The sequence below is a fragment of the Apis mellifera genome, linkage group LG6, assembly GCF_003254395.2.
Source record: "Apis mellifera strain DH4 linkage group LG6, Amel_HAv3.1, whole genome shotgun sequence".
Classification (NCBI taxonomy): Eukaryota; Metazoa; Arthropoda; class Insecta; order Hymenoptera; family Apidae; genus Apis; species Apis mellifera.
Genome location: NC_037643.1, coordinates 4,437,779 through 4,462,979, shown reverse-complemented (window position 1 = coordinate 4,462,979; position 25,201 = coordinate 4,437,779). Strand labels below are relative to the sequence as shown.

At 35.9% G+C, this 25,201-nt stretch overlaps 1 protein-coding gene across 1 annotated transcript in view; it reads left to right on the top strand.

Moving 5' to 3' along the window:
- LOC107964589 overlaps positions 1-25,201 on the top strand; it is a 34,726-nt gene that overhangs the window by 4,085 nt on the left and 5,440 nt on the right. Inside the window, 6 exon segments of the mRNA XM_026441393.1 lie at positions 17,297-17,522; positions 17,905-18,348; positions 19,461-20,706; positions 21,090-22,432; positions 22,696-23,558; positions 24,608-24,830. Coding sequence (XP_026297178.1) covers positions 17,297-17,522; positions 17,905-18,348; positions 19,461-20,706; positions 21,090-22,432; positions 22,696-23,558; positions 24,608-24,830 — 4,345 coding nt within the window.

The following is a 25,201-nucleotide window of genomic DNA, read 5'->3' as shown; positions in this document are numbered from 1 at the left end:
CACGAATACGGCGCGGCCGCGTTCTAAGATATACACGGTGTCTCGTTTACCCAATTAGCATTGATTCTAGGCTTAACGCGTTAATAGCTTCATCTTCTTCCTTCTTTTTCTTGTTTCGGTTTCGGAGGGAAATCTTGTTTATACGCGAATTCTATTCGATACGATAATTGGAAATAGATGTGATGAGATTAATTTATTGGTTGTATTTGTAAAATTGTTTTTAAATTTCGGACATTTAATATATTGAATTTCTATGAAAGTGGGAAATAGATAAAATATTTGTATTTAATTTTAATTAAAAATATGTACATAAATTATTTCAATTTTTATCACGTATTTTGAAATATTTTATTAGGAGTAAGAAGTTTCAGAAAAATTTGGTAAAAAGGGAGACTAGAATTGGTCGATCGTTTCTCTTTCTCGTTGCAAAGCTCGATAAAGAATATCTCTGATTGTTTTGGCCGATAGTTTTAAGAAAGATTCCTCGAGGAAACGAATAGTTTTCTCTCGTCCAATGGAGTTCTTTAAAGATCTGCACTAAAGATGGGCTATGGATATACGATATCTTCTTCTTTTCGAACTTTCCTTGCTGAAAACTAGTAGAGGAGGATTTCTGCGGATGGACGAATCTTAATATGCGCGATATATTGACTTTCCTGTCGAATAAATTCGATAACAAAGTTTATTGCACTGCTATATATTTTCCTCTCTTTAATATTTCTCTCCTCGATGGAATATATTATATAGATTCTTTTATCGCGTTGAAATAGTCGAATAATTTTTTAATTCTCTCTTCAATCGACTTTTTCCAAAATAACTCTTTTCCAATATCAGCTCGAAGATATTATCATTGATTATCTTATCCTCTCAATTTTTCCACAGACTTTGTTTCTTCTCGAAATATTTCAACATTGTCGATCGAAATTTCGTATATATTTTATATTGAATTCCATTTATAAATAGCTTACTGCTAGTTTTTAGATAGAACGTTGTATCCCAACATAAAGTATCGAAACTACGACTCGAAAATTTTTTTAAATTCGTATGGTAAATCTTATTTTGAAACAATTGTTTGCTTATTCGCGATCCGATCGTCAACTTTTTTTATTTAAGGCTGACATTTAATCGTTGACTTCAACGGAATTATTTTACGTAATAACGACAATTTCGTCGATCGACGGGCATCTCTGTAACGGCGTAAGTAAACGATGCGAGGTACGCCGACGGCGAGACGCATGATAAATTTAGATGGAGTACAACATGTTTGCGTTCCACTTCCTAGACGCGAAATCGAACAAGTTGGTCTTTAAGCTTCCCCCGTGACATCCACGCAGGACGTGAACTTTGAACAAATTCAGAGATTCGTTCGACGGTTCCTCAATTCGTAAACTTTCTAAATATTTGACGGAATTAATTTTCATCCTGATTAAGCGGATAATAACTTGAGCAGACGATAAGATCATTTCGTGGGATTAATTTTCGCCAAAGATAAGACAAACTTGGAGAAAAGTGATATAGAAATTTCGATATATTAATTTTATCTCGTCGTTCTTAAAGATAGGATACATAAAAAAATAAAGTTTGGAGGGAAAACTAGTTTTCATTAACTCTGCTTCGTATATTTGTATTCTACACGTGTATTTATTTATTATTTTAAAACACAGTTATCAGGTTCATTATACAAATATTGAGAAGAGAATAATATGCATCTACAAGAGAAACAAATTCTTTCCTTCTTACATTTATCAAATCGTCTCCGTCAAAAAATTTTCTCCAAATATTGAAACTTGTTCAAACAAAAGTATAACAAACAACAAGATAAGAAAGGATACATTCTCCTTGGCCGCCATCTTATATAAATCTCTCGAATCTCTGGAGGATAAAGGATAGTTCCGAAGGAAATTCTAATCATAGAAAGAATGAGAAACCCTTGCGATCGTTCAAGAATAGTGCATTCGAAACACGTTCGTTTATTCGAGGATAATTGTCGACGGATGAGATTAATTAATTTTCTCGAACCAAGAAGAAGCCAGATGAAACTTGATATTGGAAACTATTCCCAAAGTTGGGTAATATCCAATTAATAAATTTCTCTGTTCGTTGAAAAGACAGACGCGAGCTCGAAACAGATTAAACGTTACGAGGAAGATTCAACGAGGATAAGAGACGCCTCGAAATGGAGGACGGGAAAAGAAGAAGAAGAAGAAGAAGAAACGAGGAAGGGAGAAGTGGCTCGGGTTGGAGATAGAGAAAAAGATTTAACGGCTCTTCTGAATATTTCAAGACGAGCTGTTGCCGCGGAACGATTTAATTGAGCGTTTCCCTCTTACCCTCTCGTGCAGCCCTTTCGGAGGAATGCCAACTGGAAATGCATATGCATCCACGGCTCGCGAGCTGTGCATCCAATTGCACAATCCGGTATTAAATGAGAGAAGACACGCTTCTTTGATCGTTTCTATGGTAGTGGGATTTATAGGATGTGTGTGTGATTGGCTCGAAACGTGTGGATGTTGAGGATGATGAAGGATATACGATTTTTGCCATGGACTTAAACGAATATATATTTTATTTTGCAGAAGAGGATAATTGTATTACGTTTAATTTAATATAATTGCGTTCTACGCAAAAAGGAAAGAAACATAAATATTTTATTTATTTAAATAAGAAAGTTTGAACATCATAAAATATATAAAAAAAAATATTATTATTCAAAAGGATATTCGAGGGTATAGTTTCTATAATTAAAATTTATTGAATAATTGTTGATAATTTTGCAATAAGAATTAGGATTAATAATTTTTTAAAAATAAACCTCGAGTTGGATAGCTAATAATCACGCTTCGTTTAATACAAAATTACGAATAATAAGCAATTAACGAGATAACATCAGAGCAAGCTTCTCTCACTTTCCTGAAATAGTGCACTTGACGCGATTTCTCGCGCCGGTTTAATAAATCTCAATAAACGAAACAAACTACCACCCATCATCATCCCCTAATATTCTAAGCGGCGGCGCGTTCATCGGTTTAAACAGCTCGCGACAAATTGCACGTTAACTGGTGGAGGAGGGTCTCGTGATAAAAGCGGTATCGTGATAATGCCCGGGCTTTTCATTGCGCCATGCCAGGACAATAAATTATGTTCGCCGAGAGGCTGGCCAGTATTTGGCCAGTGCTTTGTGCTCATGTTGAACGTCGACGATGCATAACCGGCTAACGAGTCGGGTAGCGTCCACATTTGATGCCTCGACGTTGCCATCGGATACAGGTGTTTCCGATAGCCTCGTGGCAGAGGCCCTCCTCTCCCCCTCCTCTCCGATTCGATCCCGTACATTTTGTCCCATCGTGAAATTTACATCGGGCACAGCATGCTTAGTAGCAGTCCTCTAGTGGAAATATTTTCGCTTGTCCGCCTGTTACAACCGATATCTATTGTTCTTGCTTTTAATAGTGCATCGTCCGTTTTAATCGTGTATGGATGCATAATGTAATAACGCAAGTATTGTTATGAATGTTCATCCTATGAAAGAGTCTCTAATTTTTTATCAAAGCAGTATCAATACCTGTATTAAAAATGTTTATTGATGGTCAAATATCTTTTAATTATATTAAAAATGGGATGAGAATTTTCGACGAGGTTCTTTCAAAAGTTTTTTTCTGTTAGACTTTCAATTACGATTACAATGATCTGGTTAAAATTCATTCAAGATTGTTCAACAAATATTATTTACGAGGAAGATGAAATTACTGGAAGAAAGTGGATGAACATTTCATTAATTATTGATGCATGTTCTAAATGTCAATGCTGCTATCTAAGAGAGAAGCATCCAATCGAATAAATTACAATGAATAGGAATTGATAAAAAAAAAAGAAGAACAAAAAACTTTAGTATCTAAAACATGTCGATATTCAAAGTCATCTTTATGTATATACGTTCCAGAAAATATTATTTTCTTCTCATTCCATTTAGCTGTTGTTCCTCTTCATTCTTTCCATGTTGTTTCGCTTTCCTCTTACATACGTGTATATCCAAAGAGAGAACGTACCGGTGGATACTCCAGAGGGAGCATGGACGAAGACCTCGCAGCTATATTTAAACAGACTCGTAGACATTGCCTCGTGTCTCTTTTTTCCATCCAACATGCCATGAAGAAGCATCTGGCGCACGGTTTCGAAAAACTGCACAACTATGACAACCAGCGTCCTCATGAAAATCGCGGAAACAAGAAAAGCGTGACACGATTTTCTCGCCGCTTCGCCCGTACTCGGCCGGCTTCGAATGCCGTGGAAACTTTCTCGAGAACTGACGCTTTTATTTATTCATGCGTATATTTCGTTTGCCTTTCGATGATAACTCGAGTTGCCGCTTGAATTAATTCAATTATGAAATATGTATTCACACAAGAAATGGAATATTAATATTAGTTTTTGGAAAGTTAAAATTTGATGGTTTTGTAAATTCCAAATCATGGGATGCATTTCGAATGAAATTGAAGGAAAGTTTTTTTTTAAAAGAATAGTGATTTTATTTATCTGCCAAAAGAAGATAAATAATAGTTTTTATAAATTGAATATTGCAATAAATACAGCGAGCAATCATAATAAATAAAAGATTTAAATTAATCTCTAATTACAGAAAGAATTATTACATTGACGAATATTATAGACGATATTCTTTTATAAAACCACGTAATATTTCCAAAATGCAACGACACGTCGAAAAAGAATACACAGAAAACGCTGCGTCGCGTTTTTTTTTCTTTTTTTTCTTTTTTGGTGAAATCAAATTGGCACAAGACAATGTGCAGCGTATATGTTGGTCGATGAAACAGGCGTTTGAAAACCGTAGCGGAAGGAGTGTTCAAATGTCGCTGTCTTGTTAGCGACGACCAATATTTGCCGACAGAAACGACAATAACGTGGTCCGCAAACATAGCTGATCTCGCGGATCAATTGTCCGCATTGAAATCAATTTTGAAATTCCTATAGATCAGTCTATTGAGCGATGTCGTTGAATCTAGTTGTTAGAATCACAATTATCTAACTACCACGATTTTTTTTATTATTACAGTTGATAAATATCTTTATATATATATATATATAATATAATTCGTAGATTGAGAATAGAATAAAGAAAGAAGGTGAAATTAAAAGTGGATACAATTGAATACAGTGAATAATCGTTTCTAATAATGCAAGTGTAGTTTAATTTCAAGTTAATTTGTTAAATTTTCGATGAATATCGATTGAATATAAATTTGTGAACGAATATAGAAAAGTCAAACGAATAAATATATTAATGGTTTGATCATTTGTTTTTGTGTTTTTACGAAGAGTAAAATTTTAAGATATTCTCTCGTTTATTTATGATTTTCCTTTAATTCACTTGGACTATAAATAATGAAAATTGTAATTAAATGTGTTTGAAAATATTTTATGAAGTACCAAATATCATTTGTATCTTATTTCATTCATGATACAAATTCACAAGACAAATAATTAAATATAAAACACGTGTAAGAAAGGTAATACGAATCACGGTTTTGAGTGAGATACGATTTTCAAAGAAAGAATGCTTTAAAAAGAATTTACATACTCCGTTTTAAAAGTGACTTAAGTGCATTTCTATTTATACGCGAATTTCTTGAGAAAGCCGAGCCAAGGATATTCAATCTTTCGTTTCAGCCAGAGCTTTCACTTAGTATTAATTAAACTCTGCCCGTTGTCATTCCGTGGTAAAATAAATAGCCCGAACTAAAAGCTACGCGTGACTTTGCAAGGTGTCTGAGAAATTGGCAAAGCACCACGAAATCGGCGTCCGTACATTGCTCTTCCCATGACTCGACGAAATTCGAACCACTTTTTATTCCGTTAACCGTTTCATTTTGATGAAACACTGTATGCCGTAAATTTCTCGTTTACCAGATCTGTTGATTTTTCGTTCAGGGAACAGGACGCGGATGTTGATTCTCGCAGTATCTCTGGCAGAAGAATGTTGTTCCTCTCTGCATGTAAGAGAAAAATACCTTGATTCCTTGATCCAATGCTTCTTTATTGTAAATTTTTCAAACAAATAAAAAAAGTGATTTCATGATTTTTCTATAATAATAGTTATTTAAAGAGATATTCTAAAGTAATTCTTTTAAAATATTAATTTTTGAAATTAGAGTGATATTAGGATATTGTATAGATTATGGAGGAAGTATTATCAATTAGATTTTATCCGTGCAAAATAGTTAAAATATAGGAGAAGTTTGAAAGCACTATTATTTGCTTAAACAAAGTAGATGAAAAATTAAGAAATCTTTAAATTCATTGAAGGAAATTAATTTTTTTTAAATATTAATTTTTGAAATTATTGTGTAGATTATGGAGGAAGCTATCAATTAGATTTTATTCGTGGAAAATAGTTAAAATATAGGAAAAATTTGAAAGCATTTATTATTTGTTTAAACTTAATAGATGAAAAATTAAGAAATATTTAAATTCATTGAAGGAAATTAAATAGAACATTCTAAGAAGTTTGTTCAAACTTTGAAACAATACTATACAAGAGTGAATAGAATTGAAAAATAAATAATTTAAACGTAATTTAAATAGATGTTATTATTGTAATATAAAAATTAAATTCTTTCAGAAAAAAAATTTATACTTTTACATCTTTCTTTTCACCGCTTATCCTTCTTTGTACCCTTCTGTATTTTATGCAGACACCTTAATACACCATGTCTGCAAATATTTGTTTTCAAGAGTTGAATTGCCAACTATCTCTTGAATGATCTGGCACGAGCAAGTAGACAGGTCTCAGATGGCTTTCCCTCGGGAATGCATCGCGTTTGCAAATTGTACATTCTCCTTGGCCGTACGTTGTACCAGAATTTTCTTCGCTTGAACATTGAATAATATCTGACCATTGAGTGAGAACGAAGATACACGGAACGAGAGCGATACCGTCGCGATAAATAAAAGTAAAAATATCGAGTATGAAAAATTAATCATTCAAAAGTGATATGTTAAATGTTAAAGCGCGAAAAAGTTGAAAATGTGGTGGATCGAGAATGGACGTTTCTTCTTCTCGTGACGGATAAATAATTCGAAAGACGGAAAGTAGAAATGGAAACATTGGATGGTATTAAATAATAAAATTCACGAAGTTGAAAACGTCGCGAAATAGAATAGTAGACAGAATTTGACGTTCTATCTGCTCCATTATTTACCTCGACCAGGCACGACAATACTGAAGAATTGAGCACAGAGAGAGCTGATGAAATATGTATCGTAACTTTTTTCTCTCTCTCTCTCTTTTTAAATCGTATTGCGAATGAATGATTAGATCAATATAAATTAAAAATGTAACAGTTTCATCTTTTCAAAATCTTTCAATTTTAAATTATGGTCAGGAATAGAAACAATTGCCTCTTCGATGTTTTCGATCGATTTAGACGAGCTTTTTATTTGATTGTTATTATTATTGTAAGAAATGAGAGAAATCAACAAATCGATTCGATACTGCATTCTTTTGGTCGAAAATTTATTGTTAGTTTCCTTCGAAAGAAAGTTAAATTTGTAAGGAAGAAAGTTAATTATTGTTTGTTTTTTTAAAATAAAATTTCAAATTTCAATTTATCTAACAATAAAAATACTTGTATCTTAATTTCTATAAACAAAATTTTAATCGATTTACTTTGGAATATATTCTTAATTGAATCTTTAGCTTTTCTTTAGTTTTTTCAATATTTCAATCTTTTTATTTGTTAATCATATATTAATTAACATACATATGCTTTAATTAAATTATTAAATAATTTAACGATAAATACAAAAAAAACATTAGCTTATTAATTATCATTATGAATACAAAAGGATTTTGCTTTCAATAAAAATTTGATTCTATAATTTTTATAAAGACAGAAGAAACATTAAAATAAAAAAAAATAAATAAATAATTACGCATAGCTTATCGATTGAAAAGAAATCGTCAAAGTGTTATCCAGCTTGATTTATCGATTCGTAAGAGGCTCGACGTTCGTGATATCGAAACTCGGTAGAATCTTCGGCCGCAACTTCCGGCAACTTATACGCCACCGGAAGTTTTCCAATTACGCGGCGAAGCCGTTGCTGTTTCTCCGTCGAAGCATTTAGTTCTTGACATTCTCTCGTCGCCACTTTCGCGGCGGCAAGGCTTTTCATTGAAAGACTTTTGCGCCATTCGCTACGATCTCGAGAAACTTCATTAAATATCTTCAGCTTCCAATTGCTTGCCACGCAAAACTGAAATTAATTGGACACATTTACGCGTTAATATTATGTGTTTGTATTTTTGCATAATCGGAATAAGTGGAATATTTTATTTAATTCGATAATTGAACGGTTTTCTCGATAACGAGACACAATTTTTAAATATATAGAAATGATAAATTTAAGCAGTAAGCTTTTAATGCAATGAATGGATTGTGATATATTTTTATTTGTTGTCGATTCGCATTGCTTTCTTTCACGTGTAATTTTGAGATATATTTTATTTAGATGATCGTGGTAAATTAGCTAATTGTTCTACGATAGATTATTAAATAAATTAGTGAAAGTATGCTTAATATATATGAAGGGTATAAATTGAAATTAATCGGGGAATATTTGTTCTATTTATTTGTTATACAATTTGAATATATATTATAGAATAAGACGAGTTAAATTATTAATTCCAAATTTTGATAATAACTGAATATCGGTAATTATGGTAATTATACAGTTTGATAGGAAATATTAAATTATTCTGGTGTAGTATTAATCGACAAAAATATATTTCGTGAAACGTAATATAGAGGATCTGGTTCGACAGAAAATGTAATACATCGATTTGTTTTGTTCACGAATAGAATTAAATGTTGCGTAAGAAGGAGGATAAACCAGGAAGTGAAATCGAAGGTGCACACGATTCTTGCCAAAAATCCGCCCTGAAAATGTCATACGGGATTCACTTTCGACATACACGTGTCACGCGAACCACCCAGAGAGGTTGAAATCGTTTCCTTGATTCATGCATCGAAATACTGAAAAACTTGGCCGAGGTCCAGCGTGTGAAACGTGAAATAACAACCGGTGAAGAAATGAATCGTTGAAACAGGCCTAATCGGCATTTTATAAAGTAAACATTATCGCTTTCTTTCGATTATTTTTATATCGAATAACGCGTGAAAATAGGATCTCAATTTAATTAATTGTAATTATTATTTCACTTCCATATTTTATTTCGATTTTATTTAAATATTAATATTATTTATTTTATTTAAATTCAAGGGGATAATATATTTATATAAACGTCACGAATCGTGTTATATTATTACTCATTGCAAGCTTGCATATTATATCACAATATTATAATAATTAAGAGAAAATAATATTATTTATCGCAACAATAAAATAAAATCAACGTAAAACATACAATGTGTTTAAAATCCAAGATAATATTTTATAATTTAAACTAATGAATTTTATTTCCAAATTTTATATTATAAAAACGTTTATAGAAAAATATATACGTAAGCAATTTTTTATATAAAAAGTATTTTACATTAAAGAATGTTATAAGATAAAAATAATATAATTTTTAAAATATCGAATATTTACAAAAAAAATATTAAATAGATATCTTCACTTCGATCAGAAACAATTTCAAATTATGACAGAAAATTTAGTTGATTTGGTGTATACGTATCTTTTTCAAGCTTGCAACGAGTTGACAAAGATTGTAATCACAACACGATTCAAAATTAAACCGAAACAAAATGCATGCTCCATGCATGCTTAAAGATCCATGAAATTCTAAGTGACAATTTTGTCGTCTATTCAGCTTTAAAAGCGGAAGAACCACGTATTTCCCTCGAACGAATATTACCAAGGTAAATTAAATTTCCTGCTTTCCCGATCCCATTTCCTCGGTGTTCTCGTGCCCGTAAAATGTAGCATTACTTTATCGTATTAATCCGTGCATGGCCGGAAACCGGAATAGAATCTCCGGCCGAGATCATTTCCGCAAAGACGACACGAAAATTCTCTCGATCCTTTCGTTGGATTATCTTACGTTAAATATACGACAAATTGTGCGCTTTTTTCTCTTTTTTTTCGCTTTTTTCGGTCTTCGAGCAAACCTTCTTTAACAGGAAATCGTGTCCCCCCAAAGGAAAGAAATCTACGGTTCGTTACCTTTAATAAAAATGTCAGAAGACCGCAATTCGGGGGACAGAAACACGGCAAAGATTATCGTTATTTATTTTCATATTCAAGGAATTTGTTTGCGCGTTACAGTGACCACCAGAAATGCAATATATTTTAATCTATCGCCATTTTGGTTTTTAAAGTGTGCTTACTCTTTATTTTATTTTGGAATTTGTAAATTGTTGTATAAAGTTTCATCCAAATCTTAAATTTATCGTGATAAACAAGATATTATATATTAATAACAATTTGCATTATAATAAAAAATAGAGAGATTTGTATCATTTTTAATATCGAAATAGTCGTAAATAATTTCGACGTTTAATAATTTTTCTGGACTTTATAATCTAAAAATACTCTTTTCGTATTAAACGTAGAGACAGTAATGTAATATTATACTCGAATTTGCAATTGAAACAGTGATTTTTCCTTTCCATTCTCTCGTATTTTTATTTCTTCGAATAACATTCCGTTTAATACTTTCTAACTCTTTTTTTCCTTTTTAAGTAAGAAAGTAAGTAAGAAGCCGCAACTCGCCGCGATATCTCGTCGAATTCAACTTTATGATGGAATACACAATGCAATTTTGCAAAGGCGACGGCAAAGTTATCGAAGCTTGATGAATTGCATTCCGATGAGTTGACCGGGATAGACGGGGTGTACAATGTTTCCTTCTGGTATCGGTATTCCACGGATAAAACGTTGAAATAAATACAAAAGGCAATTCTAACGCGAGGTAACGTGACGGTTTGTTGCGGAAGAAAACGCTCGTCCGTCTCGGATAGAGGATAGATTAAATTTATGTAACCAACGCAAGGAGCGTACGAACCGTCTGAATACAACCGGCTATACTAATAACCCTTTCGACCGTGTGACGTACACGTGGTAATATTAAATTTGCAATTACTTTGCCGCGTTCACGCGTACGAGCTTTCAACTTTTCATATCGTTCCGTGATACCGAGTAATTCGATAAAATGCAAATGTTTATTAAATTGCCAAGTGGTACAGTTTGCCGTTTCCGGTATGGAATTCGCCATGTTTTTCGTAAACAACGTTTAATGAATTATAACGTTATATTTCACGATGTTTTATTATGTTAAACGCGCGCTTCGATACGTTAAAATGCGGATTTTGTTCGAAATGTGGCCGATAATACAATATTTACGATTGTTAAATGTCCACGATATTTTTCGTAATCGTTAAATATTTTTACATTTCATTCTTAATTTTTTTCTTTCTTTTTTTTTGCAATATTTATGGTTCAAAAAAAAGAAAGCTGTATCTCAGGTTTATTATTCTTACGCTTTGTTCGCGGGCGAGAAATGTATTTTTATCTATGACAGTTTTCTTTGGCCTCGAAGCAAGCCTTTTATAAATTGTCGACGAGTATCGACGCCATCTCTGTAATTTCAAGAAGAAGAAGAAGAAAAAACGGTGTTTTCGTTCCACTGAGTTCATGACAATTGGTGGCACATCGTAAATTATAATGATGCGACCAGTTGACAGAGGTTAAATCAGACTGACACTCTTCAATTAGTCGGCCTCCCCTCGAGTTGCTATCGTTTAAATCGTATCGGGCGCCCACATCCTCATCAGTAACGCGGAGATTGATGAATCTGATACAAATACTCGGTCTTGCTTGTTAACGCATGATCGTTTATTTTTAAAAAGTTATATGTACGCATCGTGTTACGGATATTTTTTTATTTCCATTTATTTTTACCCCTTTTTATAATTCCATTTGAAAAAAATTTTTATAATTCAAGAAAGTTTTCGCGCTTGATAATTTGATGCAAAAAACAAAATACGAAAAGCATCGCCTCTGGATAGATATTTCTAATTTGTTTTTTTAAATTGTGAAAAAAAATATTATAAATTTAATTATTATTATTCAGAAGATTATTATTATTCAGATTATTATTATTATAAATCACAAAGAAAAGAGAAATAAATTATGCAAATCTTTTTGATGAATATTTATACATGAGATAGATTTCTTCGATGCATGTCGTTAAATTCACGGATTATAATAAATAAATCGGATTAAAAAGATGGATGTCAGAAGCTACAATTAGTAAAGATCGGTAAAGATTAAATTTGGAAATATTTTACATTTATCATAATTTATTTATTCTACAATTGATTCCATTTTGAAATCGGTTTTATTGCATTTGTGTAGCCGTTTAAACATTCTGTTTAAACGAAGAACTTCCGCGAATGTTATGAATAGAGATAAGTTAATAGTTCTCATCTTTTACAAGCTACGTATTATTACGTCAAGAAATAGTACTCCAATTGGAATAGATCTTTTGCCATGTCGATGTCCCATTATTCATGCATTCTATTATTTAAACACACGGTTACAGATATTGTTCTATATAAATTTCATTTTATCATATTATTTTACAATATCGTTGCAAAGGTAACTAATATTAATTATAAAAAAAATAACGAAAATTTGTTAAATATCGTTTTAATACTAATAAATAGAATATATAAAAATAGTATTCAAGAGTTTCGTATAAATATCGTGTATTCTGCAATTATTACAATTATTTTAAAATATCTACATTGAAATATGATATCCATCATCCATGAAAATAAAACAAAATTCTCCCGAATCGAGGTTCTTGCTATTTAAAAATAGCCACATTGAATCGAAGAAAGAAATATATTACAAAAGCTCGAACTATTGCTATTTCGTCAACAAATATTGGACCCATGCAGATTCATCCAATCAAATTTGATCGAATCAAAACGATTATCCACCGATGCGTGGCTCTCTTTTAAACTTTCCAGCTTTCCCTGGAAAACATTCAATTAGGGGGAAAGTGATAGCCGGCTTCGAGGCCTCGAAACAAAAGTCGAGAGTGATAGAACGCGTATGAGGAACAAGCGTTTCGCGGCGGTTGCGATTTATCTATCGATAAAGCGGGATCAAGGGGTGGAAAGCTGGTGTGCACGGTTCGGGTAAGGATGGCCAGGCTGTAAACAGCCATTTTTATGGACGATAAAGCAATATCGAAAGATTTCCCGGTCGAGCTGCTTTCAATTCGACCAGGCCAATAGAAAGCTTTTCGCCACGCCGGCGAAATATCGAGAAACGGAGGGCTAAATTGAGGGTGGAAACCTCTGGATTTCCGTCGAGAGAGGGATAGAAGTTGGATACTCTGATGGATTAGCCAATGAATGGACGACTCGTTCATCGATCTTTGATAAATTGGATCAGGCACGATCTCTCCGATCGTTCCTCGATCGCTCTTAGACTGTCAGGATAACAAAGGCATTCGTATCAATTTTCTCTTACGTTTACTTTTACTATTTTTCACATTTTTTTTTTTATTTTAATATTTTCACATGTTCGATTAGATTCATTTTTAAAAAGAAACTCGTTTAAATAATACTCGTTCGTTGTTTCTTCTTCTCTTCAACTTTTTTTTGTATTTCGATCGCTTGATTCTTCTTCTCGTTTTTATTATTTTCTTCATCATTTCTCTTCGAAATTTAAGAAGTGAAACTGTAAAAAGTTTAAGACAACTCTCGCAAATGAAAATAGAGATTTATTTATGAGCACGATTGTATATGATTCTCTATCAATTTCTTCAAGATCTTTGACGGAATTATAAATCGCTTTACCGATGCCACGCGAATTTTTAGTATTGTAGTACAGTAAACATACACTTCGCGAGAGTATCTTTAAGTATCTTCAGTATAAGAATAGATCAGTAAATGTGTTTGACAATCGAATTTATCTTTCACGATAATCTATAGAAGTTCCTGATGGCTGACAAGGAAGGTTAGAAATGTCACTATTTAAATATAGTGGAATTATATAACTCGTAGTTATCGAATTTACGAATCATTTAAATGATTATTTTTGGAAGACTTTTTAAAAATTATTAGAATATTGATTATACAAATTTTTTATTTTCTTTTCTTTCTATCTTTCATAGAAATATTCCGTTTACAATAGATATTTTATATTATCGTGTTCATCGTATGATTAAATATTACATCATTCTCTATTTAACTTAGTTTTTGTCATCTTACATCTGCGTTGCAGTTCTAATAACGTCATAGCTCAAACGAAAGATTATCTAATTTTTCTTTGCAAATTACGTTCAATATTTTCTGCATTTTCTTTCAATTATTAGCAATATAAAATTATATATTCAGGTATAATATTCAGATTAATTTTTTCAAAAATCTATTTCTTCTTTCATTTTTCAATACAATCATATTTAATGCACTAAGAAACATATTTACAAGATTTTTTTTATAGCATAACCAATATAACACTGTTAAGAAAAAAGTGAAATCACAAGATTTAGTGGAAAGATATTTTAATGCATTGTAAACATTCGTCGAGAAAAGAATAAGCGTGTTACAAAAAATATTTCACAACACGATTGGTAAAGAAAGAACAACTGGTAAAGCCTATATAATGGATACCTTAACAGGTTCTTGGCAAACGTTCTCCTTCTGAATTTAGCCAAAGACCATTTACTAAAATGTTTATGGTGACTTCTTGAACTAATATCGAAGTTTGGCATCAAAGCGCAGCCTGGAACTTCACTTAGCCGACCAGCATTTTAAGATAACTAATGAATTGATGGCGGGATGGGAAAACCGATGCTCCATCTTGAAACTTTTGATTAATTTGATGAGAAAATTTGAGGATTAAATTCCATATTTTTTAAATATCTGTGATTCGCTTTTATTATAAAAAATTAAATAAACAAATAAATTTCGAAACTCGAAAAGTAATTTTATCGATACGATTAAAATTAATTTAAAAATTAATTATCTAACATCGAGGATTTGCTATTTCATTATATTCAATTGAAAAATATCATAGAAAAAAGACACAAAGCATTCTCGTTTATCACACAAATACTATCAGAAGAATCAAGATAAACGAAATACCCTGCATTTCATCCGGTGATAAGTGGATCATATTTTAATGCTTTAATTCGATAAACTATAAGATCTACAGAAGCCTTGGAGCACAATATTAGCAACGACAGACCAAGATTTTTTCAGGCGAAAGAGCCGCGATAATAGAGCAGATATAAAAAAAAGAAGGAGTTATCGTTTCCGCCCGCTTTCGGCACTTCCGTTGAAAAGAATCGTTTTAGCGGTCTTAAGGGGCGTCCATTGTAATTCCATTATCACCTCCACCCGAATAGCATTAGCATAATAACGAACGGCACTTTTTGAAAGTTGGAGCACGAAGTCCTCTCCTCCCTTCCAGATCTGAACTGCGATAGAACGCAAGATGCCGGAGCTTTAGAATGTAATTGAATTTAAATTGAAATTATGATCGCGCGGTTGGTATCGTTGTAAGCTCGGCCGAGTCCGGGTTCGCGCGAAGGAATCACGATGGGGTTGTAAATAATGGGGAAAAAATAAACAACCCGTGAAGAAACACGCGCGAGTTCAAAGACAAGGGACGATTAATTGCGGGAATTAATTTTCTGGCAACGTTTAGAAGCTTTGTTCAACGATTCGTGAACGTGGTACATTGTAATGTGAACTTTTGAGAGATGTAACGTTGACAGCAAGGGGATTTTATCGTGGAAAATTATTTTCTTTGAACTCGGTGGATGCGAAAATATTCGTGTAGATATTTATCTATTATGCAGATGTTACGTGTGATTATTAAAACACAGAATTCGAAACGCTTATAAAAAATGGAGCCAGAACACTTTAAAGATATCGCTAAATCGTAAAGTATTTTTATTTGAAATTATTTTATAATTAATTTGTGAAGATAATGTGTAATGAAAAATTAGAAATGCGACTTTTTCGTGAATTCTTATATTGGCAATTATTTAGAATTAAACATCCATCTTTTACTTTCTTCAGCTTTTTCCATCGGATCGAGTAAGTTGTATACAATTTTTATATTATCAATATTGATTATTTTAAGAAAATAAAGATAGTTTCATTTATAATAATGTAAGTACAGCGTTCGAGAAGAAAGAAATGGATGCATTTCTCGTTTCACCCGTTATACAGAAACAGGAAGGTTATTCCTCCCGGTCAGGTCGGGCCGTCTATTTCAAGCTTGAGGCAATTCGCCAAAATTATGTTAATTGTACGAATTTTCATTTCTAGATCATTCGCGAGTGATGCATATTGACCAGATTGCAAAGATTTCCTGTCTTTTCGTATAATCTCTTATATTTATTATACATTTGCAATTAGAGCACAGTATTTTTAACTATTGAATTTTAGATTCATATATTTTCCTGTTATATTCTCGTTTATTCATATTCTCTGGTACAATATGATCTATAAAAATTCATTATATAATTATTATTTAAATTGTAGAAAAACAATTGAGAGAGAAGCTAGTATACATTGTAATTAGATTGTTTGTAGATGCAAAGTTTATTGATTTCATAAACAATGTGCTTCATTTTATAAGAATATTTAAATAAAAAAAAGATACTTTTATTTCATTAAATTATTCAATAAGAAAACTCTTCTCTTGTGAGATATCTATATCTACAAAATTCTCAAAAATTAAATTATAGAAGTTATGAAGATATAATCGTTTTGTGAAATATCAATTTTTATCTTTACACTTTTATAATACAAAAGAAAAAAGAACCTTATAATTTTATAACGAACATCACTCGCGAAAGGAATTAGAAACGAGTCATGTAGCATTACAAAGTAAAATTTTTCTCGAACGCTGTACTCTCTTCCGCCTTCTCTCGAGAGAAAAATTGTTGCCGGTTACGCACAATGCTCCATTGTCATTCACCGCACGGCTTACCGGTCGCGTAATCGATGCCACATTTCACCAATAAAACGTTGGGTGACACGCGATTCTATCGCGGCGACGAGCGGCCGCGCATAAATCTGCCTTGGAAAAAAAAAGAAATCGGGCAATCTCGATCGGTAATTTTGCTCGCCGAGCTCGCCGCAATCCGATTGTTCCGCGGCCCGAGCCGATCGACGTTTCCGGCACACGGCCCGCTTTTCGATCACCTTCGATCGATCCCGCGTAACGGTGCAGGGGATAAATGTTGCCCGATCGACCGGCTAACCGATTCACTGATTTCCAGGGTGACAGTGGCGCCTACCGATCAAGAGTCAACGTTGGAATCGGCGCCGGTGGTTTCGGGAGGACGACGACCTCGGGGGGAAGCGGCCTTCCGAGTTGCAGGAACAGCTACTCGACAGTCGGTTCCGCTTCCACCCGATTGCCTGCCAAGGAGAGGGTTTCCGGATTCGGGAATGCGTTCCTGAAGAAAGACAAGCACGAGGAGAAATCTAGTTTTAAATATCCCGGTAAGTTGTTTTGTATTTTAAGATTTGGTTATAGAATTGGTTTATTTGAATTACAATGATTATATACATGTTTGGATGATATTGATAATAAGAAAGAAATATTAAATGCATATAAATTACAATGGAAATAGCTATTTTATTATATGTTTTACGAGATGCAAGAATTCTTGAAAAGATATTAAATATTTGCAAATTAGTCTGTTACGAGATTTGTTTAAAAAAGTATATATTTAATACGGAACAAGTCTTTTTTTTACATTTCGAGGAGGAACTTTAATTAAGTTGAAATATTTCTTAATTCGAGATAACGCAAATATATATTGGAAACATAAAAATTTCAAGAGCGAGAGATTACAAAAATCACGGCATATTGCGATTTCAGGTAATAAAGACGCCGACAAAGGTAGACTTCACCCGAGTAGGTCGTCGACGGAGGACGTGGGGGCGAAAAGTCCATTATCGAGCAGCAGATCCTCCCTGTTCGAGAAGTACTCGTTTCCAGCTACTAAAACTTCAGAGAGGCCCGCCTCCGTTTTGGACAGATATAACCGTGCCACTTCCCGCGAGAAGAGCAGAGAGCCCGACGTGGTATCGCGATACGGATCCAACACGTATCCCGGATCGAGCTTGGCTCGAGCTTATGGAAACGAGAGTAGGATCGAGAAGAAGGAGAGGGCCGATCATCCGCCGGTTTCGTACCGTGGATTACGGCCTAACTCGGGTAGAAATTCTCGCGAGCCAAGCCCGGAAATCAACGTTGGAAAATCGAACTCGTTCAGAATGTACGCGAGGGCCCCCTCCTACGGTCGATCCAGTGCCACTTCTAGTGAGTCGATCTTTCTCTTTCTTTTATTTCGTTAGATTAAGATTTCTAAGAATAAGTTTTATTATATATATAATTGCTATTTCATTTCTAATGTTTATATTCGAAGTGAAATTCATTATTGATCGATAGAAGATTCGATGTTCAAATTGTTTTTCGTAATAATTCGAAATGTCGTTATATAAAAAAGAGTAGGGAAATTATTTATTTCGTTTATTAATATCTTCAATCTTATTGTATTTCAGTCGTCAAATAACATTTCTTTAAAGGAATCTTAAATTTATACGTCTGTAATACTATGTTAGATGATAGTTCCCATAGATATGCGCAGAATCGTAAAACGGTATACCTAAGAAGCTTTCCACAGTGATATTTATAGCTATAAATTTTCACACTTGAAAGCAATGTGTCTCGCGGGAAATAGCACTATAATTTGTTCCATAATGAATTTACCCTCCCAGATCACAATGGAAGATAAACTCTGTCATTTAACAATGCTATTGTACTTATTATTATACCTTATTATTACATTATTGTATTTTATCCGATATCGAAAGATGAATTTATCACAAATATCCTTAATAATTAATTATTATATATAAAATTAAAAATTATTTTACTTTTAATGGTAATCTTCCTACTAATAAGAAGATCGTTTCATATATGTAGAACAAATTTAGAAGATATCAACAAATGAATATTATAAAAAGATGTAAATAACGCAGACCTAATCTTGTGATCGATAAGAGTAAATATAATTGTTTCTCTTACAGAAGATTTTTTTACGTATTCAATCATTGCATCTCTTCAATTTATAGCTACAAATATTACTTAAAGAAACTTTTACAATTTGTTTAACATACTTCGTTCGATTTTGACGAGTTTTATTATTATCAAGCCATCATTTATTCAATCAAAAGAACAAATATAATTATTAAAAGAATCATTTAATTATAACTAAAAAAATTTCATATGCTTGAAATGACAGGAGTAAAAATATCGATGATTTATTAAGCGAAATATTCAATGACTTATTCGTAACAAACTCGAATTAATATTAAACCAGGAAAACTATATATCTTGGTGTTATTCTGAATATCTCGAAACGTTTTCAGGTGCCTCCGAATCGAGCTCGGCGCCAATCTCCTCGAGATTCGGCTCGACAGCTGGTAGCAGGTTCTTTTCACCGAGAAGCAGCAACGACCGGGTTCCGGCAGCTATAAGCTACTCCGGATCGGACAGGTTCCGAACTTCGGGCAGTAAGCCTATGCCGGCGAATTTGAAGGACGAGGAAGCCGCGAAAGGCAATCCGGCGAGAGAAACGGCGCAAGAGATATACGCGGCATCCGCGAAATCGGAAGAGTCGAAACTCGAGAGCAGGCTGAAAGACAATGAGACCGTTACGATGGTTACAAGGGGTACATCACCGAGTCCTCCGGCTTCCTCGTCCTTCGTGAGGAGCAGAAGAGCCGACATAGGTATCGCGAGTCAGAAGGAAGTGAGCCGGGCTCGAAAGAAAACGGAGACAAAGGATCAAGAGGTTCAGAGCGAGAGGTCGGAGGATGGGTCGAGGTTCTCTCGATTTGGAGGAGGAGGGGGGCGAATCTCGGGGGCGCCGTGGTCCTCGTATCTCGACAAATTCTCGTCGAATTCGAGCGGAAGTGGCGTGTACGGGAGAGGATTCAACGGAGGAGGTAACGCGACCAATTCGAGGGTGAATAGCTTCGCTTTCCCCAGACCGAACGATGCCTCGAGGAACGATTCCTCGTCGAAGGTATCGCCTAGCAGTTCTAGTCAAGAGATTCATGGGAATAGGAATCAGAACGAGCAGAAAGTGTTCGGAGGTTTGAGCTTCGCTTCGAAAACGGATTCGAAGACGAGCAACGAGCAAGGGAATTCGAATCAGACGGAGATTAAAGTGCATAACGGTGGGTGCACGGTTGGTAAGGGTAAAAGGAAAGGTTTGGCGAGCCCTTCGATCCTGAAGAGAGAGGACTCGCCTGGTGTTCTCGCCAAATCGCCGGATTCTCGAGAAAGCGGTTCGAAAAGCGAGGAACAGCAAAGCAGCAGGGAAAGTTCGACGTCGAAGAGCGAGAATAACAGTCAGAAGAGACCTTCGATACCGAGATTAGGTCGTATCGCGGCGAAGAACGAAAGCAAGATTGCGAAATCGTCGTCGAATTCGTCGAGCAAGTCGGATGGACAGCGGGAAAGGAGGAGTTCGACGCCTAAATCTGACGCTAGCTCATTATCGAAACTCGATGACTCGTCTAGAATAGTGGAGGGAGGGCATTGTCAGGAACCGAGTAAAGAAGCCTCTAAAAGCGATAGTGTTTCACCTGCGAAAGATTCTCTTCAAAGGTAGCAGCTCAATTTTATGAAACACATATTTTCTCTTTAAATATTTTTAATAATCGTATAGCTCGCGTTTTTTTTTTTATTGTTAACAAGATAAGGGAATCAATAAGAAAGTAAAATATTTAAAATTTTAAACATTTTATATTTTGCATTTTTAAGAATGGAAGAAGAATGATTGAAATTTAATTGATTAATTGATAATCGAAAAAACGACAGATATTAAAACATAATCATAATCATTTTTTTTTACCAAATTGTTTCATTAGTAGAAATAAACTCTAGCGTAACGTTTATTTTTATCAACTTTGAGCGATCACTTTTAATTTTTTCTCCCTCCATAGTCAATACGTTTTCTCACATACTTGTCATTTTTCCCATAAAAGCAGCAATTCATCGCAGAGCAGATCGACGACACCGCAGTCACGCAGCGGCTCGGCGAAAAGTCTGTGCCGGCAAACGACGAGAACCGACTCCTCGGAAGGGTCCGCTGTAAATGTGCCAATTGGCAGATCGAAGTCGTCGTCGGCCAGCTCGGTGACGAGTCAGGGTGCAAAAATAAAGGCGACGCCGCCGCCATCGCCAGGGAAGTCGTCCGTGTCGAGCGTTTCCTCAGTGAATCTGAGACAGGGCGGTTCGCCGGATGCTCGTGGCAAACCACCTGTGCCGAAGAGCGACGTCGCGTCGGCGTCCGGGTCCAAGGGCATCGTGCAGCCCAAGTACGTGAACAAAGACTTCCGGAAGTCGACGTTGAACATGGAGAACGGGGATCCGTCCCAGTCCAAGTACAGCAGGAAGAAGAAGAACGAGCGCAGCATGTCCGTCAGCTCTCAAGATTCGCAATCCGAACCGAACTCCGAATCGAACGTCCATCGACCGGCCGTTCCTTCAACCGAATCCAGCTCCTCCTCCGTGAAATCGAACAGGTCGAGGCTGAGGCTACCCTCATCTTCGCCCTCCAAGAGTGTGACAAGTAGAAAAAGCGAGGCGAGCAGCCTCGCTTCGAGCGAAAAATCGAGGAGCGGCTCGAAATCGCCCAAGACCAAGAACAAGCAAGACGGAAGCTCGAGTTCGAGCGAGGATTCCTCGAATTCGTCGAGCAGCGAGGAGGAGGAGGAGGAGGAGGAGGAAGAGGATAAACAGTCGAGATCCGGATCGAGGCCACGAAAGAGGAGAACGTCCAAGTCCCCTTTCTGCGAGAGGAAAGGGAAGATGAGCGCCGGATCGTCGAGGACGAGCGTGTTGGCCTCGTCCACCGACGAGATGTCGTTGACGATGGATAAACCGCCGAGGCCGCCGTCCAGCCCGAGGTCGAGGAGCGATCGTTCGGGGAAAACCGAGGAGGCGAAATCGTTTCTGATGAGGGCCCTCGCCCCGGTCACCAATCTCTTCAAGAACAAACACCAAGATTCGAGCGAGTCGGGCAAATCGGGCGGTTGGCTAGACTCGAGCGAGGAGAACGCGGACGTGAAAAAGTCGGAGCAGAACAACGGCGGGACAACGGCATCTCTGTCGAGGAGCCTGTCGAAAAGTTTCAGTTTCGCGAACTCGGAGAGGAACGAGGACAGGAGGCAGTCGAGTCAAGCTAGGATCAGGCGAAATTTTTCCGGGGAACAGCCTTGGTGGATGGACCCGAACTCCGAAAACGTTCCCGAAGGTGTCGAAACGGGAAGCGCGTGCAACGACGATATTAGTCAAGAAACGACCGTCAGTAGTACCTTACCTGACGATGGTAAGTATGATTAACTTTTTATTTTACTGGGAAAAGAAGAATATAAAGCGAGGAGTTGATTTACATTCTTAGAAGATTCTTGTCCGATTTGTATCTCGCGTTATTCTCGAATATCGTAAATCACTAATGATTTAATGGCGCAAAGCGCTTAATTATCCTCCCTGAGGATCGGCTCAATAAAAGTTCTTCCCTCCCCAACGAGAACGTAAATTACCACGATCATAGCATAGATAAACCGCTCCCCTTTAATTATATGTTCCCAGGCAAATTTAAATACAAAGTGTGGAGACAAGAATCGGAGGAACGAGCCTGGTGGTTGGACTCGAACGACAGCGGGGCATCCGAGGAAGCGAGGAAGCAGCAGTCGGCGACGATTTCGAGACAAGGATCGGGGGAGAGGGGTTGGTGGTTAGATTCGAACGATAGCGCCCCGTCGGAGGAAACGAAGAGACAATCGTCCACGGCGGTTTCGAGGCAGGATTCGGAGGACAGGACTCGTTGGCTGGATGGAAATGACAGTGCTTTCTCGGAGGAAGTGAAAAAACCGTCGCGCACGGCGGTGTGGAGGCAGGATTCGGAGGAAAGGGCGTGGTGGTTGAGCTCGAGCGACGCCGCCCAGTCGGACGAGTCGAGGAAACAATCGTCGTCCGTGATATCTATTTCGAAACGAGAGTCGAGCCGTTGCTCGAGCACTCGATCGAACGAGCGAAGGAATCGATTGAGGCATCAACAGTCGGGAGAGCAAGCGTGGTGGATGAGCGACAATCCTGAGAACGTGCCCGAAGGAGTGGAAGTCATTCCTGCCACTCCCACGTCGAACAGTTACAACGACGAGGTGGACGACAGCGGCCAGCCTTACGGCAGATGCACGAACAAGGTCAGGCACATCGAGTCGGGTGAGAAACCATGGTGGATGGACAGCACGTCGAACGTTCCCGACGGTGTAGTCAAGATTCCTGTGGAAACGTCGAACAGCACCTCGGACTCGTCCGAATCGTTCGAGAGAATCGATATCGGTGTTAACCCTGAACCCGAGATATATAAGAGAAGCCTCTCTAGATTCCCTATCGAGTTTCCGCCACCTCCGGCTGACGAGCCACTCGGGGATCGTGCCAGTCCCGAAGGGGTAAAGTGATCATATATCGTGCATTATTCATTTAACGGCCCCTGACTGACGAGGCTGTATAGGTACCTGTTAATACCCTGCGTCGTAAATCTTTAACCTCGCGTACTTGACATCGGGGAGAGAGTAAAGTTGCTTTTGTGGCAAGTCTTTAACTTAATTAATAAGTCCTCTCTTAAGTAATCGAGCGGTTACCTTAAAAGGTTCTAAGCCGTGGGGGGGAACGTGTAAACTTTGTTGTCGCATCGTGTTACGTTTAAAGCCGTTATTGGATTATGGACTGAGGATTTTTATGCAAATACAAATTTTGTATATTTTACGTAAACGATATGATTGACGAGTATATCGTATACTCTTTTAGGGATATTAATTTTTCTTTTCTTTTTGATGATTATTGAATATTGAATATTTTTGAATAAATTAAGATTATTACAAGTTCGAATTAAGTAATAATCATATTCTGATTACGATATTATTATTAAAGAATATCTAACGATTTATTTATTGTATTTTATTATATATCTTATTATAAGAAGAAAGAAAGATTTAGCGTGTATATTTGAATAATATTACGACACAAATTTTATGTAAAATTTACATAACAAAATTACTGATATTTTGTAAACGATACGCATATTTTCTATTAATTGAATATTTGAAAATAATTGTTTTAGCTGTATAAAAATCCGCAGTTAAATCCAAGCAATTTCTCTCTGCCATTCAATATTGAGTAAACTTGTTAATGATTCTTCGTGTTTTCCTCAATGTCAAGTATTTCGCAACAATTTCTCGCAGCTAATATTTTCTCTACGATACTAAATCTGAAAAGTTTACATCAATTACAGACAAACCACTCACGACTTCCTTCCACCATCATGTTCGACCATCCTCAACCCATCTTCAATTTCTCCTTAAAACAAAAAAAGGACTAACTTGTACCCGTCGTTTCGAGCGAAATAACATCAATTTATCAATCGGGATAAGTAAAGATACGTTCTAGAAATTACACGAATTAAATTTTATTTCATTTCACAGCTAAGTCTTGTTCACAGGTGGAAAATCCTCCCGATCCGCCGGACAATTATGGTGGACGTGACTCGCCTTACGACAACGTGCAACCAACGTCCAGAAGATCATCGCCGAAGAAACGCCCTTCCACGTTACCGTTGTTCATCGGCCAGCACACCAACATCGACGATCTGTTGGGAGAGACGGCCACCTTGTGCCCAAGCCCGATCCTGTCTCGTATCCGTAAACGCGAACGCATAGGGGAGGGTGAGTTGAGAAGGGGTGGATAAAGAGATTTAGAATCGATCAGGATAGCAATCGATACAGGGTTCAGAATAGTTTGAGATTAGGATTGTTAACGAGAGAATTGTGCGGTGCCTCTTTGAACAGGATCAATAGCATTCGTCCTTTTAGAAATAGACGTACGCGCTTAGAATAGTCGAAAGGGAAGCTGATAGGATTACAGTAGCAATTCTGTATGAACGGATTTTAGTGATTCCAATTGATGAAAGAAAATTTTGGGATATAACGAAGCGTGTACTGTAACTCTGTGGTGTAATATGGTAACTAATGGTGTTGGAGAAATGAGTCGATTATGTTCTAGGAAATAGATGAAATTTAACATTAATTTGTAGGTA